The following is a 16135-nucleotide window of genomic DNA, read 5'->3' as shown; positions in this document are numbered from 1 at the left end:
ATCTGTTTATATTCACTCTCTAGGTTAAGCATGTCAAACTCAAAGGCTAACACGGGCCAAAAGAAACACGGTTTAAGTTTATGAGGGCCACAAAAAAACAAAAGCTTCAATTTTCATAAAAAATTTATTTTTTCGATAGAGACATGCTGAATACAAAGGGCTGAAATAAATGAGGAATCATTAACATAAAATAGAACATTTTAATAAAATAATATTTTTTCTTGAACATTAACTTACCAGACACTGAATAACTGCACAAATTAATAAGAGTAACGCAAATAAACCTATTTGTCTTGTTCTCACAAAGCAAAATATTTCCTGTTGTGTACATCATGCAAGTCAGTCCAAGACTAATGATGTGGCAATTGGCTGCTAAAATATTTGCTGCTGATATTAGTGGATAGAAATGATGTGCATGTGAGTAAGGTGTGTAAAGGAAATGAATGCAACACGGTTATAGTAATCAGTCATTGGCGAACATAGTTCATCCTATCTAATAAAAGAGTAATATGCAAATTGAACATCACTCCAACACACTAGATGGTTGCCCTCATGTGGACAAGATGGCTGCCACACGATGGCCAGCAGGGGAGAGCAGTTGGGAGGGACCAGGCCTGCAAGGGAGGGCAGTTAGGGGCGACTGGGCCTGCAGGGAAGGGCAGTTGGGGGGACCAGATCTGCAGGGGAAGGCAATTGGGAGGGGACCACGCCTTCAGGGAAGTGCAGTTAGGGGTGACCAGGCCTGCAGGGAAGGGGCAATCAGGCTGGCAGGGGAGCAGTTAGGCAACAATCAGACTGGCAGGGGAGTGGTTAGGGGGTGATCAGGCTAGCAGGCAAAAGTGGTTTGGGCAATTAGGCAGAGGCTGGTGAGCGGTTGGGAGCCAGCAGTCCTGGATTGTGAGAGGAAGTCCGACTGCCCGTTTAGGCCTGATCCTACTGGGATTGGTCCTAAATGGGCAGCTGTACATCCCTTGAGGGGTCCCAGATTACAGAGTGTGCAGGCTGGACTGAGGGATTCAACCCCCGTGCACGAATTTCATGCACCAGACCTTGTTACTAATAATTATGTATTACAGGATATTGTAAAAACTAAGAAATATTTATTAGAACGTTTCCTACATACCATTATATTGGCTGGGCCAAAAACATATTCATTGAGGACCACATGTGGCCCGCAGGCTGCAAGTTGGATATGCTTGGTCTAGGTCAGTGGTCGGCAAACTCATTAGTCAACAGAGCCAAATATCAACAGCACAACGATGGAAATTTCTTTTGAGAGCCAAATTTTTTAAACTTAAACTTCTTCTAACACCACTTCTTCAAAATAGACTTGCCCAGGCCGTGGTATTTTGTGGAAGAGCCACATTCAAGGAGCCAAAGAGCCGCATGTGGCTTGCGAGCCGCAGTTTGCCGACCACGGGGCTAAGCTATATAAGGGTAGGGTTTTTGGTCTATCATTTTATCTCCAACATTTATAAAAGTGCCTGGCAGGGAGTAGGTGCTCAATAATTATTTCTTGACTAAATGAATGGCTTCCAAACATATCAACATTAGCATTTGGACTTCCTCCATCTGGGGAACATTCTCCAGGGAGCTCAGCCAGCGCAGCTGGAGTGAGTCAGCAGGATCAGGATCGGCAGGATCATGCCAGCTTGGCTGGCATGGCTGAAAGAAGGCTCACCCAGTTAAGAGATAGCTTCCTAAAGTCAAAAGATGGTCTTCCGTGTGATTTTCAAAGTCCTTCACCATCTGCCCCCCAAATGCCTTTCTGGACTACTACTCTGAGAGAACTTTCCACTCAAAGGAATCAGACTCACTGTTTTTTAACCCACTTTGCAAGGGCCTCTTAAAGTTTATCCTTGCCCAATCCTGACTCAAATCTCAAATCTCTCCTGAGCGTCATCAGAGGGTCTAGGTTAGGGGTGTCGAACTCAATCAGAGAAGGGGCCAAAATCTAAAATCCAGCCTAAATCGCGGGCCGAATGGTTTACTGAACAGTCATAAACTGTCATTGTGATGGAAACGCAGCGGAGTGCAGTGATGACAGCGCGGTGCGGGCCACATTGCAAGGCCTGGCGGGACGGATTTGGCCCGCGGGCCTTGTGTTTGACACATGTGGTCTAGGTTCACACAATGCTTCGTTTTCTCTCTGCCCTTCATTTACTTGGTTTTGACTTCTCAGTGCAAATTCCCAAGCCTTTTCTGACCCACCTGTTTAACAAAATTTGAATAATTTGTTTACCTGGGACTTGAGTAAATCTTCCTTCACTGATCTAGGATGTCTACAATGGAATTTTGCAGTGACTTTTTATGCCCGGGTTTTGGATATAATAATTTTGTTAAAGAATTGTTAAAATGCAGCACATATGCTAACCTTTTTTATAATTACCTGCCACAAAACTTTGAAGGGTAACTCCAGGCTGGGGAGAAGGAAGTAACAGTAGTAATTGGTATTAAACCCATTTCAAGTTGTTTTTACTATTGGGACAAAAATGAGAGTAAGAAATGGCTTTACTATATTTTTATTTTTAAAAAATGTATTTATTTTATTGATTTCAGAGAGGAAGAGAGAGGGAGAGACAGAAACATCAATGATGAGAGAATCATCGTCTGGCTGCCTCCTGCACAGCCCCCATTGGGGAGTGAGCTGCCACCTGGGCCGGGATCGAACCGGGAACCACCAGTCCGACACTCTATCCACTGAGCCAAACCGACGAGGGCAGGGATGGTTTTAAATGGATTAAGCTGTTTGCTGCTCTTCTCAAAATCAGAATTGCAAGGAGCCTTGGAGATCACCTAATGTAACCCGGGCATTTGGAAAGTGAGGCTGAGGGAGGTTATTGTTCAAGAGCATGTCCACAGGACAGTTCAGAAGCCTTTCCCAGCACTACCATACCTTACAGTACCCCCTTCCATTACTCTATCTCCTTTACTCTGCTGTGTTTCTCTTTACTATCACTCTCTGACATCATATTACAAATGCATTTGTCCTTTGTCTATCTTGTCTATGAGGGAAGGAATTTGTGTCCATTTTTTCATTGTTAGAAGAATGCCTAGCACATACTAGGTGTTTAATAACTAATATCTGAGTCAAGGTAGGCTTTTATATAGTTTACTTAAAAAATGGAAAATAAAAATATTGGTACTGATGTTTGTTCCTAGCTTAGCAACACAACAGCCCTTGCCGTTATGGGGATTTCCACAGAGGTTTTGGACATTTCCCAAGAAGGCAGGCAGTATCAAGTGCGGTAATAGCTGGCAATGATCAGACAAGGATGGCTAAAAGCCGTCTGTAATTCCCAGCTCGTCCTTTGCTCCAGGCCAAAGCAGTAGCTAACTCCGGGTAAGTGGCCTCCTCTGTGGAGAATGGGAGGAAGACCGAATCACGTAGAGAGCACCTACCAGGGTCCCTTCCCTTCTTCCCTTCCCTTTCCCCTTCTGTTCCCCACTCTCGATTTTCGTTGCTTTGTTTTTTATTCTTTTGATACATTGGTTTTGGCTAATAACAGTAAAGCACAGCAAAGACTTTATTGTTCAGTACAACACAGGAGACCATTACGACGGTAGGTTCAGAGTCCTGGAAGTCTTAAATGTTACGAGTCCAGCTAAAGGAAAGTCTGTTTACCTTTTCAAAAGAAAATTTAATTTAAAAATCAGTAATTTTTTATTTTTAATTAAAAATATTAATGATGTAAAACACACTGATGTCAGATCTTTTAAAAAAGTATTTCCAACTTTTCAAAGTACTTAGCACAAACATAAACGTTATCTTTACCAAAATAAAATCTGTGTGAGCGTTGGTTTTAATAGACTGGGCTGTTAGGGATGAGGTTACAGATACTTTTCTTTTCAACCAGATCAGACTTTCCTCAGAGAGACCTTTCCTGGCTCTGAAACCTAAAACAGGTTCTCGTAAGTCATAGCATCTGGGGTGGGATGGGAAGGGAATTACTGACCCTAGTGCATGCCGCTCAGAGGCGGCATGGGAAGGGAAATGCTAATGAGACTCAGGTTTGTAGTCTGGGAGCCTAAGTGGATGAGAGAGAATCAGGTGCAAAATAGACGATAGAGAAAAATATCCACACATGTTGAGTCTGTGGTCTGTTTGTCAAAGAGCAAAAGGCCAAACCTTCTCTGCTGGCATAGCTGCACCCAGGGATTCTGCAAATCGATGCCCCGCTCCAGTTCCTAAAACAATGGGCTTGGCTGCAGGGATTCGTGAGCAGAGCTACCATTACGCTGTCCATGCAGCCCCTGGCCTGCTGCCCGAGCTTGGGCCGGTGGCTGAATTCTGTCTTCCTCCTCCTCTCTGCACCACGAGGATCACATGGCACTTCTTACACGGTTGTTATGAGGGATAAATGAGGCCAGACTTGTGAACGCTTACATGTGAGTTTCAACAAAAGTTAAGTGACAGATAAGCGACAGATCCATGGGCGACAGGTCTCGACAGCAGGAGAATTTTAGAGAGCTGTTTATTTGTTTATTTTTTAAAAAATATTTTATTGATTTTTTTACAGAGAGGAAGACAGAGGGATAGAAAATTAGAAACATCAATGAGAGAAACATCAACCAGCTGCCTCCTGCGGATGTGCCCGCAACCAAGGCACATGCCCTTTACGGGAATCGAACCCGGAACCCTTCCGTGCGCGGGCTGATGGTCTGTCCAGTAAGCCAAACCCGTTTCGGCTAGAGAGCTGTTTAAAGGCCAGGCCTTCGAGCTCCCTTTGCGCGGAGAGGCGGCCCCGAGCGGTCGGACCCTACGGCCGCCTTGTCTCACCTCCAGATTCACCGGGCCCAGACTGCAGCTCCAGCTCGCTCCGCCAGGGGCGCCAGCCGCGGGCCTCTGTGGGCTCAGCTATGCGCTAAGACCGGAGAGCGTGCCCGGTCTCCTAGGCAACGACGTCAACAGCTTGTTTGCGGCGCAGCCTGGGAAAGAGGGCGCATTTCCGCCACGTGATCGCTCAGGTGTCGCGCGCGTGCGCGTGTGTGCGGGCGGGGTGCGCGCGCAGCCCGCGGCCGCCGGCGGGTTCCAGAGTCGGACTGGGCTGCCCCGGCGGGGCTCCGCCCCCGGGGAGGTGGCGCCAGCGGGCACGGCGGGGTCCGGAGGCCCGAGGCTGCGCCCAGGCCCCGCTGAGAAGCCGGGCGGCAGCAGCCGGACCGCTGCTCCCCAGCCGCCGCCGAGCTGGAGCTGGAAGTGGAGCTCCGCGGGGCCGGGCCCCCGGCTGCGGGGCAGCGGCTCCTGCAGGCCGAGGCGCCCGGGGAGGACGAGCCGGCGGCGGCGGCAGCCTCCCGGCGGGGCGGCGGGGCAGGCAGCTCGCTGCGCTGGTTCATCACCGCCATCCTGTGCGCTTCCTTCCTGGGGCTGGTGAGAGCGGGGCCGGAACCCTCCCGGGTCGGGGCAGGAGCGGGCGTCCCGCGGGGACTGTGGTCTCACCCCCTCCGCCACTGGCAAACGGTGTGCCCTTGGCACCTTCACCTGCCGGGGCCTCAGTTTTGTGATCCGGACAATGGGCACAGCTCTGTTCTCGGAGGGTTATTGTCAAGAGCGTGGTTGATTTTTTTCCAGCTTCAGCAAACCTTCCTACCCCTCCTCCGTGGGGTTGTCCCCCCCCCACCCTCCTTCAAATTATTAACAAAACGACTTTTCTGGGATTTTCTCTTCTCACCACAGTCAGCCAAACCTTCTTTTTTTGCAGTTTGGGAAATATAGCCAGAGAGGGAAAGTGTTGCCCACGACACAGCCAGTTAAGAGGCAGAGCCAGGAGTAACATCTCTCTTATTTTACGACTCCGTGTAAAACAAACCTTCAGGTGCTGCGGTGTTTTTCTTAGAGCTAGCTGCAAGGCTGGACGTTTCTTTTGCCAAACCCCGCCTTTTCCTTATTCCGGGAAGCCTACCCCTCCTAACTCGTCTTGAATGTTGGGACCCTGGGGCGTGGAGAGGGTGAGTCTGGTCACCTAGGGCAGTGGTCGGCAAACCGCGGCTCGCGAGCCGTATGTGGCACTTTGGCCCCTTTACCATGGCCTGGGCGAGTCTATTTTGAAGAAGTGGCATTAGAAGAAGTTTAAGTTTAAAAAATTTGGCTCTCAAAAGAAATGTCAATCCTTGTAACTGTTGATATTTGGCTCTGTTGACTAATGAGTTTGCCGACCACTGACCTAGGGTCTTTCTCTGAGCCATCACTGATTCACTTAGAATGTTCTGAGTAGAGAAAAGAAGAATGATTGCAGCCGCTTGGTGACCCCTGGCTGTGGGCCAGATCCTGTAGTCAATGCTTTGAAGGCAGAAACTGGTTACAGCCGGTGGCCCAGCCTTCCCTCCCGGGCTTCCTCTGTGCCCGTCCTGGGGGCTGCTCCAGCTGGGCCCGGAGGGGCGCAGCAGCCTTCAGAGCAGGGCAATGGGAATACATTGTTCTCCCACCTTTTGATTGAATTTATTGGGGTGTTATTGGTTAGCGATATTTATGTTGCAGGTGCACAATTCTGACAACATATCTGTACACTGTATTGTGTACTTACCACCCCAAGTCAGGCCTCCATCACCATTTCACCCTTTACTCTCCTCCTCCTCTCCTCCCCCCCTCCCCACACTGTTGTGTATGTGTCCATGAGCTTTTTCTCCTTTTTGCTCAATCCCTCTACACCCAGTCGCCCCCACAGCTGTCAGGCTGCTCTGTATTCTGCTTGTTACTTCATTTTGTTAATTGGATGCCGCATATGAGTGAGCTCATAGGGTACTTGTCTTTCTCCGACTGGCTTATTTCACTTAGCACAATGCTCTGCAAGTCCACCCATGCTGTTGCAAAGAGTCAGGGTTCCTTCTTTTTTTATGGCTGAGTAGTAGTTCATTGTGTAAAGGCACCACAGCTTTTTTTAATCCACTCCTCTACTGGATACTTGGGCTGCTTCCAAATCTTGGCTGTTGTAAATAATGATGCAAAAAATTATTCTTGACATGTAGGCCAATTAGAAATATTTTTTAAGTGTTCGACAAATTTCCTCTGAAAGCCAACAGTAACCCTTATTTCTTGCCAACATTACACTGTCTTTGAGTAAAATTTTATTTTTAAAGTAATTGTTTACACGTGTATGTAATATTCTCGAAGAAAGCCTTCTAGATAGTACTGATGGCGTGGGGTTTTCTTTGAAGAAAAACGTAGGTTTATAATGTTTAAATTGTTTATCTCCTGCGTGTTTTATTTGCCATTATTCAAAGGAGTCACCAACCTCATGTGCATCCGGAAATACTGCTGTCTGTTCCCCACCCCCACCTCTCCTTCCTTCCTCTTCACCTACGGGCTTCATTTGACTGCTGGTTTGGCATTCCCACTGTCTTTCTAGCGTTTGGGCTGGAAATGTTAGCACAAGAGGTCCCAGCCTGTGGCTGGAATATATTAGTAAATATTTTTTTCCTCTTTATTTTTTTCCATCACCATATAGCTCCCTATATCTTCTTCCTCCTCCACGCACGCCCTCCCCCACCCTCAATCACTACACTGTTGTCCATGTCCATGAATTCTTTCTTTTTCTTTTTCCCCCCTCAATCCCTCAGGCTGTCGCTTGCTTTCTCGCTATGGATCTGTCTCTCTTTTGCTTGATAGTTCAGTTTGCTTGTTAGATTACACATATTGTCGTCTATTTTAACAACATCAAAAAGGGGGAATAATATTTTGATGGTTTAATAGTTAAAAATTGCAACATCTAAATTGCATGTACTATGTTTCAAAATATACAGAACTATTTCAAAAATTATCTTAATGTTACATTTTACTATCTGTTAATACAAAACAGTCTTTTATGGTATCGTCCAAAAAGGAAACAATGGTAGCAAAAGCCAAAAGAATTAAAAGAATTTTTTAAAAAAATTGGGAGCTGTTAAAACTAGGAAAACAGTAGGAATTGGCACGCTGAAACTAGTGGGCAAAAGCTACCACATAGGTAGGCATTATTTTAATGGTTGTAAAGAAGTCTTTTGTCTTTTAAAATCTTAGGGATTGAGCATCGCTATCCTGGGACCCACGTTTCAAGATTTGGCGGCAAACGTAAACCGTAATATCAGCAGTCTTTCTCTGATTTTTGTGGGCCGTGCGACTGGATATTTGACTGGCTCTGTGGTCGGTGGAGTTCTTTTTGACTGTATGAATCCCTTTCTACTTTTGGGTAAGTAAATTTACCTTCTTTATGACTTTCGGGAATTTATAATTTTGTTTTTAAGTTTGAAACATACCAGCTTGCAGAGTGGTTGACAACTCAAGTGGGTGGTAGGCCTCCTCAGGAGAAGGCAGTTTCCCTGCCGCCTGCCGCTCCCGGAACCTGCGCTGGGCCACTCTGGTGATTCAGCCCTAATGTGTGTTAGCGGTCCTTGGCATTGTCATTTAGGCCCACCTCCAGGTCACAGACAGCTGTCCAAAGAGCTCTGCTTGTCAGATGGAGGGCAGATCTGGGGTCTCTGTAGATCAAAATGAGTTTGTTGAACCTGCCTAAGCTAACCCGTGGGCTGAGAATGGAGGGGGCAGAGGGGTGGTGAAATGAAATGACATAAGCTAAATTTTTGTCCTTGCTCCCCCATGTCAGTGATGGCCCCAGACCTTTCTACCTCACCCTTGAAAGAGATGGCAAAGCTTTTAACTTACTCTTCTTAAAATAAATTGACATGCTCACAGAACGTTTGGGTTTATGTGATGAAACTGCTTTGGAAAAAAGGAAAATAATTTACTATTGTTGATGAATAAATAAATAATCCTCTGATTTCTAGATGTGTTGAAAGAATATACTTCTTTGATTTCCCTCCCTAGTCCCCAAATAACATACTTAATCCATTTCTACTGCAACCTACTATCGTAATTGCATTTTATTTTTTGCCTTTTTGTTTTTTAACCTCAGATCTAAAATTCTCTTTAGGTTTACTTCAATGAAATATTGAAGTAAATGATTTTAGAGCTGTCTGTTTTGCTATAAAACTTTGCCTTGTGGTATAGTTTATAGTTTGATTATTAGCAGTGCTAGAAATGCATTCAAGTTCGAATAATTTTTATAGCCCATAAAGATTTAAAAGCTTGTAACTGAAGTGACTTCTCAGGTGCTGACTTGATCCATGCCTCTTCGCGCGAACCTTGTTTCTCACAGCTGACTTTCACCTTTCTCCTCAGGGGTGTCGATGTTGGCCACCACAGTCAGTCTCTATCTTGTCCCATTTTGTAAGACTGCAGTGTTACTGATTGTCATGACGGCCGTCTTCGGTGTTTCCATGGGTATTCTGGATACAGGTTAGTGAGCCTTTCAGCGTCATCTCCGGCATGAAGAACTGTGTACTAGAAAAAGCAGGGCCGATGATACTGAATTGTCACTGGCAGGCACTGGCCTACCGAGGCGTTTATGGGGTCCCCTAGTCAGAACTCCTCTCTGGCAAGCACTCTTTCTGTCAAACAGGGCACCTGTGTTTGAGCAGCCAGCCGCAGAGAATTTAAATAATTGTGGTCTGTGAGAGATGATTGATTGACAGTATCCAAATAGGGCCCTGTTCCACACTCCCCATGCAGGTAACTCAGTGCAGATGAGCACGTTTTCATGTTGGGGTGTAACTGGATCGTTGTAGTATGGGAAGCACCGATGGGTCAATAGGTTGAACCAAGTTTGGAACGATTGTTTCGCTGAGAAATCATAGAAGCAGCTCTTGAATTTAAAACGCACTCTGCCTTTCAGACCCAGAGAAACCTGTGCTATGTATTATGTTTCTTCTCTCCCTTTTCTCTTAAAAGTCCCGGCCTTCCTGCAGGAGTTCTTCTTTATGTATCATGTGCCTTGATATGTTTTAAAACCTACAAAATAACGTACATGACATTTGTTCACTCCTAAAACCAGCTTTTCCCTCCTCTTCCCCACTCAACTGTTATTTGATAGGAGGGGAAAATATTTTATACTTTAGGCTTAGTTTGGTTGTGAAATTACAGGGTGGAATTTATGTGCAAATATATTGTAAGAAAGAAAGAGAAAGAAAAATTCAAGACTTGATGCTGCTTGCCTTTCACCTCGCTGGGTGTGTAGATAGTGTACCTGCAGGTGCAAGGGTACCCCTGTTCCTGCAGGGGGCACAGCAGGATCCTGTAGTGTTCGGGTTTCTGAACATGTGTTTTCCATCTGCTATCTACATAAATAATATTCTTAAGTGACTGTCAGTCGCAAGTACAGAAAGAGTTGGTAATTTGTCCATGACCTGATGATAATATATATTTAAAATGTTTATACATAAATGTATGCATATCTTCCCACCCCCCCGGCTGATATTGGAACTGTTTTATAAACTGCCTTAGGAGAATGTGCCTGGTTCAAGGAGGTAGTGGCTTACCAGCTCGTAGAATTCAGTTTGTGAATTTTGATGTTACAGTGCTTGGAGTTCTCTGATGGTGTCTGCTTAGTGTTCCTTAATCATGGAATTGACTTAAGTTGCAACATTTGATAACGAGTATTATAATCCTTGTGCCATGTCAAGTAGACCCATCTTCTTTCTGATAGTAATGAACTGTTTTTGTTTTGTTTTACTAAGTCACTATGGTAAATAATTTTTCTCACCTTTCATTGGTAGGTGGTAACGTCTTAATCTTGGCTATTTGGGGGGACAAAGGAGCCCCTCATATGCAGGCCTTACACTTCAGTTTTGCCTTGGGTGCCTTCCTGGCCCCACTGCTGGCTAAGTTGGCATTGGGCCCGCCAGCGTCTGCCGAAAACCACACAGAGGCCACCGGGAACCGCTCTGCCCTCCGCCTGTCACCTGAAGCCGACTCAGAGCCTCTGTTTGGAGTACCGGACAATATGAGTTTACTGTGGGCTTATGCTGTTATCGCTACTTACATATTTGTAGTGTCTATCTTCCTTTTTGCTCTGCTTTTCACAAAGAGATCACAGCAGGAAAAAGCAAAGACCTCCGCTCAGAGGTCTCGAAGAGCTAAATATCACAACGCACTTCTCTGTCTCCTCTTCCTGTTTTTCTTTTTTTATGTTGGAGCCGAAGTGACTTATGGCTCTTACATTTTCTCATTTGCAACCACGCATGCCGGCATGACGGAGGGCGAAGCGGCCGGGCTGAACTCCATCTTCTGGGGGACCTTTGCCACCTGCAGGGGCCTGGCCATCTTCTTTGCTACGTGTTTACAGCCTGGAACCATGATTGTGTTGAGCAACATCGGCAGCCTGCTGTCCTCTCTGCTCCTGGTGCTTTTCAACAAGAGCCCCATTTGTCTGTGGATCGCGACGTCCGTGTACGGGGCCTCCATGGCCACCACGTTCCCCAGCGGCGTCTCGTGGATTGAGCAGTACACGGCCATCCACGGGAAAGCCGCAGCGTTTTTTGTCGTGGGTGCTTCCCTGGGAGAAATGGCTATTCCCGGGGTCATTGGGATTCTTCAAGGCAGATACCCTGACCTGCCTGTCGTTATGTATACCTCTCTGGGGTCAGCAGTAGCCACGGCCGTTTTATTTCCTGTGATGTATAAATTGGCCACCTCACCCCTCAGCCGTCAGCGAAAAGAACACAGGAAAAGCGAGGACCAGAAATCGTTGCTCTCCAGCTCTGGGCTAAATGACCACGAGGAGGAGGATGAAGAAGATGATGCAGAGAGATGGAATGCAATGGATTTTGAAGTGATTGAAATGGATGACGCCATGAGGAATTCTGTAGAAGAGACGGCTAGAAATGCTGTGATGGAGTTCACCGCCGAAGTCTCCAGCCAGTTCCACTCCGATGCGTTAGTGTGCGAGTTCTCTCCAGTGACTGCCGGCAAGTCCCCTGGGAATCGCCCTGCAAGAAGCCAGGACAAGTGGGACTAACACAGACAAGGTTGATTATTTACGGACTTCCTTGAATAATTGCCAGTTCTCCAGAGGCCAGTTCGAGCAGAGCATGAGCAGAATTTCAACATGCTTTGGGGATCAAAATGTCTGTGTCTGTATGCAGCAAATGCTGCCAAGGTTTGATACATTCTGTAATTCCCAGGGTCTTCCGTAAAGAACCACTGGTCTCAGCAGGATCGTGTCAGGCTAGTGTTTGGCCTGGGGCTCATGAGGTGTATTTTATGGTCTTCACCGCTCAGAGCATGCAAAGAAGGCATTTGTTTTGAGAAGTTGGGTGGTGTTTTAATAGAGTGAAACCATCTAGTTGAATTGACTAGTTGAACAAATTATCAATCATCAGTATCTTACCAGGGAAGTTGAAGAGTGTCATTTCATAAAATGGCCTCTTTTTTTTTTTTTTTTTTTAAATGGCCTCTTTGACAAAGGACAGAGGTGGTTCATGATTTACCCTATCTGTAGTGTTGGACCGAAGAACACTCATGCCTCAGTGGATGTCTGGTTTCTGGGAAGAGAGCACAGAACAGGGCCCTAGAGACCTGGCTTCAAGCCTTGGCTCCCTCGCCCTACGGCCTGGATCCCTGTCACCTAACTTACCTCGTGCACCTCCGCTCTTATCTCTGATTCTGTAAGTGAAGCTGAGACTACTTTCAAACTAGGAATCCCTAAGTTTTAAAGTCTGTGTAAGATGAATGCTAGAAATTAAGTGCCACCCCTTTCTTCATTTCAAATGAGAAGTGAAACAAAATTGATAGCTTCAAGAATGTGCTACTGACTATGAATGTCAATTTAAGAGACTCTAAAGAATACATTTTTAAATGTATTTCATCGATTCTAAGATAACGTTTTTTCACATTTTTAACATTTCTGAAATCAGAATGTCTTAAAATCAATGATTAACATTGTGACAAATTGAATTGACAGTTTTTTCCATATACACTATAATGTTGCGTTTTACAACCAGTGTCTTAGATCCAGTGGAATATGCAACTCATTCAATTATGGAGATTATTTTTAATCATTTTAAAAAGAAAGTTTATTTTTCTATGCAGATTTTCTCTATGTTAAAATGAGGTTTGGAGGACTGTGACCGGGGTCTCAGGAGGTCCTTTGCCTGCCTCTGCCGAAAATCTGGATCTGAGGCTCCTCCTGAGTCTGATTGGTGATCACGCTGTGAGCACTGTAAGCCAGCCGCCAGTTCCACTTGCAATCAGGCACAGCTCCCAGTGATTGGGAAACTTGTATTCCCTCTCCAGGGCTCTTCTTCCTGGAATTGAAACCCCTAGGAAATCAGAGTAATGATGAGAAAGTGGCTTGGTGGCCTCGGAGTCAAGGATCACAAAGGCACTTCGTATACAGAGTGTGGCAAAGCTGATGTGGGTCAGCCTTTGAAAAATTACTGGCATTGCTGACAGATTTTGTTCACTTCTCTTTCCTAAGTTTTATGATGGCATGATAATTTCTACCTGATTGCAGTATGTCTGCTTTCTCTTAAGTATATAAATTTGCCTTTGTTTTTTTCTTAAATGAATGATAGCTCTTTCCTTGACTACTGCCCGTTCACCTTCTATACCTGCCAATATATTAGTTTATAGTAATAATCTAACAATTTTGGAGAGGGCTGGTGGAGAAATGAAGAGTGACAACCTATGCTTCCTGCTCTCCTTATACTATGCTTTTCTCTTACCCAGAACTTGGAGATAACCTCTGCTCCATTTATTGTCCTTCCTTGTTGGAATTTAGACAGTAGCAGCTTTTTGGCAGCTACATTTAAGGGGAAGGAGATGCAGCTCAGAGAGAGAAGGATGGTAATAAGAACATAGCAGAAAATTTAAAAATCCACACTGGAAAATTCACTAGAGTTGCACAAACCAAAATGTGAATGGCCATATGAGGTTATAGGCATTGTTAAAGTTTGATAATGTATTTCCATATTGGAAGAATAAGACTTAGTACAATTCTAAGAATTAGCATTCATCTTAATCAGTTTTGTTTTTTTCTTAATCCTCACCGGAGGATATTTTTCTATTGATTTTTAGGAGAACGGAAGGGAGAGGGAGAGACAGAGAGAAACATTGATGTGAGAGAGGCACATTGATAGGTTGCTTCCCACATGCACCCCAACCAGGGCCGGGGGTCAAGCCTGCAACCGAGGTACATGCCCTTGACTGGATTCAAATCTAGGACCCTTCAGTCTGCAGACTGATGCTCTGATTACTGAGCCAGACTGCTAGGGCGTACGCTCTTTCCCTCAATGCACTTTGGCTAATTGTCATCGCAATTAGGTTGAACTTGAGTTGGATTTTTATTTAGTGAAAAACAGTTTCATATCTACTGTTCAAGGTTTTACAACACAACTTTTACAGTCAGGGAGAATTTTTCTTTATTTTCCAACATTTTTCTGTGGTCACCTTATGTCCTCTCTTGTCCTCTATTCCTGCCCTGTTTATTTTTTTAAAATTTTCAGAGATGATCCCTTAGCTTTTGCACTGTGGCTGTTAATTCTTATATATTGTTTTAATGTCTTCCTTTTGGCTTATATTTTAAATTGCAGAATGCTGTTTGTGTCTGGTCTCAGAATGTATTGCAACTTGCCTTTGATGCACTTGGTTATATTAGTTAGTTATTGGAAGGCCTGGAGAAATGTTTTGAAGTTGTTCAATGACATGAGTAGCTTCAGGGGTTAGGCTTTACAGCTTCTGAGTTTAATCTTGTTGAGTTTATAAGATGCTTTGAACAATTTATTTTTAACTGAGATAAAATATACATAACAAAATTTATCATTTTAACCATTTAAAAATATATTTTATTGATTTTAGAGAGGAAGGGAGAGGGAGAGAGAGATAGAAACATCACTGATGAGAGAGAATCATTGAACGGCTGCCTCCTGCATGACCCCCACTGGGGATTGAGCCCGAAGCCCAGGCATGTGCCCCTGGCGGGAATCAAACCTGGGACCCTTCAGTCTGCAGGCTGGCAGCTCTGTCTACTGAGCCAAACCAGCTAGGGCTCATTTTAATCATTTTTAAATGGTTAGTTAAATGTCATTAATTACATTCACATTCTTGTGTAGCCATCACTGCCATCATCCACAGAACATTTTCCCTGTGTTCTGAAATATGTACCCATTAAGCCATCGGTCGCCAACTGGTGGTCCGCAGACCACTGGTGGCCCGTGAGGTCCGAAAGGTTGGCGACCACTGCATTAAATAATAACTCGCCATGCCACTCTCCCCTAGCCCGTGACAACCTCCTTCTACTTTCTGTCTTAGGAATTTTCTTTTCTTTTAATCCTTACCCAAGGATATTTTTCCATTGATTTTTAGAGCTAGTGGAAGAGAGGGAGGAGGGGGGAGAGAGAGAGAGACATTAATATGAGGGAGACACATTGACTGGTTGCCTTGAATGTGCCCCAAACCTGCTACTGAGGTACATGGCCTTTGACTGGGAATTGAACACTGTGGTTCACAGGCTGGCACTCTAACCACTAAGCAAGCTGGCGAGGGCTAAAAAAAAAAAAAATTTTTTTTTATCTGAAAGACCAGTGGTATTTAATTAGTAGTTATAATATAGTGATTTGATATTTTTATACCTTACAATGTGATCACCCCATAATTCTACTTCTTGTCTTTATGAATTTGACTACTCTGAGTACTTCATATGTGTGGAATCATACTGTATTTGTCCTTTGATGACTGGCTTACTTCAATCAGTGCAATGTCTTAGAGGTTTATTCATGTTGCAGTATGTTAAATGTCCTTTGTAAGTCTGAATATTATTATTTTATGTATATGTTGCTTATGCATTTATCTGTTGATGGACACATGGGAGATTGTCACTTTTGGCAATTATGAATAATGCTGCTCTGAACATTGGTGTGCAGATATCTGAATCTCTGCTTTCGATTCTTTTGGGTAAATCCCCACAAGTGAAATTGCTGGACATATGATTATTTTTAATTTTGGGGGGGTGCTTTCTTTTATTATTTGGCTTAGATATTGTACTAATCCAGTTTTTCCTGAAGAGACCTGCTATTGGCAAAGGATAGAGAAACAGACTTTTGTTAGTATTGCTTCAAACGCTAGGCAGACTTTTGGCCCGTTAAAATCATCTCAGTTCTCTCATATGCTGTGTAATTAAACTAAAAAAAAAAAAAAAAAAAGAGGTTATGTTAGGCATCTACCTCAAAGTTGTGTTCTCTCTCCTTCCAGTTTTGGTTGTCTTTGGGCAAGTATGTGAGAGCGCCCTGTGGGCTAAGTCCGATAAATGAAGCGTGAGCTTCCTCTCCT

General features: G+C 44.6%; 1 protein-coding gene across 1 annotated transcript; it reads left to right on the top strand.

Moving 5' to 3' along the window:
• Positions 1–3189: 3189 nt before the first annotated feature.
• MFSD4B (major facilitator superfamily domain containing 4B) lies at positions 3190–12232 on the top strand. Its single transcript, XM_036414387.1, has 6 exons — positions 3190–3248; positions 4694–5037; positions 5139–5368; positions 7994–8162; positions 9152–9268; positions 10585–12232. The coding sequence occupies exons 1-6, from the start codon at positions 3190–3192 to the stop codon at positions 11823–11825; spliced, it is 2160 nt and encodes a 719-aa protein (XP_036270280.1). The 3' UTR covers positions 11826–12232.
• Positions 12233–16135: the final 3903 nt, after the last annotated feature.

This window comes from Pipistrellus kuhlii, unplaced genomic scaffold (genome assembly GCF_014108245.1).
Source record: "Pipistrellus kuhlii isolate mPipKuh1 unplaced genomic scaffold, mPipKuh1.p scaffold_m20_p_5, whole genome shotgun sequence".
Lineage (NCBI taxonomy): Eukaryota > Metazoa > Chordata > Mammalia > Chiroptera > Vespertilionidae > Pipistrellus > Pipistrellus kuhlii.
Note: the sequence above shows the minus strand (reverse complement) of the source record. Positions and strands in the feature narration are given on the sequence as shown.

What these genes read in the sequence shown, in the direction of transcription:
- MFSD4B (XM_036414387.1), top strand. Translation starts at nt 3,190, where the DNA reads ATGGGGATTTCCACAGAGGTTTTGGACATTTCCCAAGAAGGCAGGCAG. An exon ending in GGCCGCCGGCGGGTTCCAGA is followed by an intron (nt 5,038 to 5,138) that starts GTCGGACTGGGC and finishes GGCCCCGCTGAG; the next exon opens with AAGCCGGGCGGCAGCAGCCG. An exon ending in CATGGGTATTCTGGATACAG is followed by an intron (nt 9,269 to 10,584) that starts GTTAGTGAGCCT and finishes TTTCATTGGTAG; the next exon opens with GTGGTAACGTCTTAATCTTG.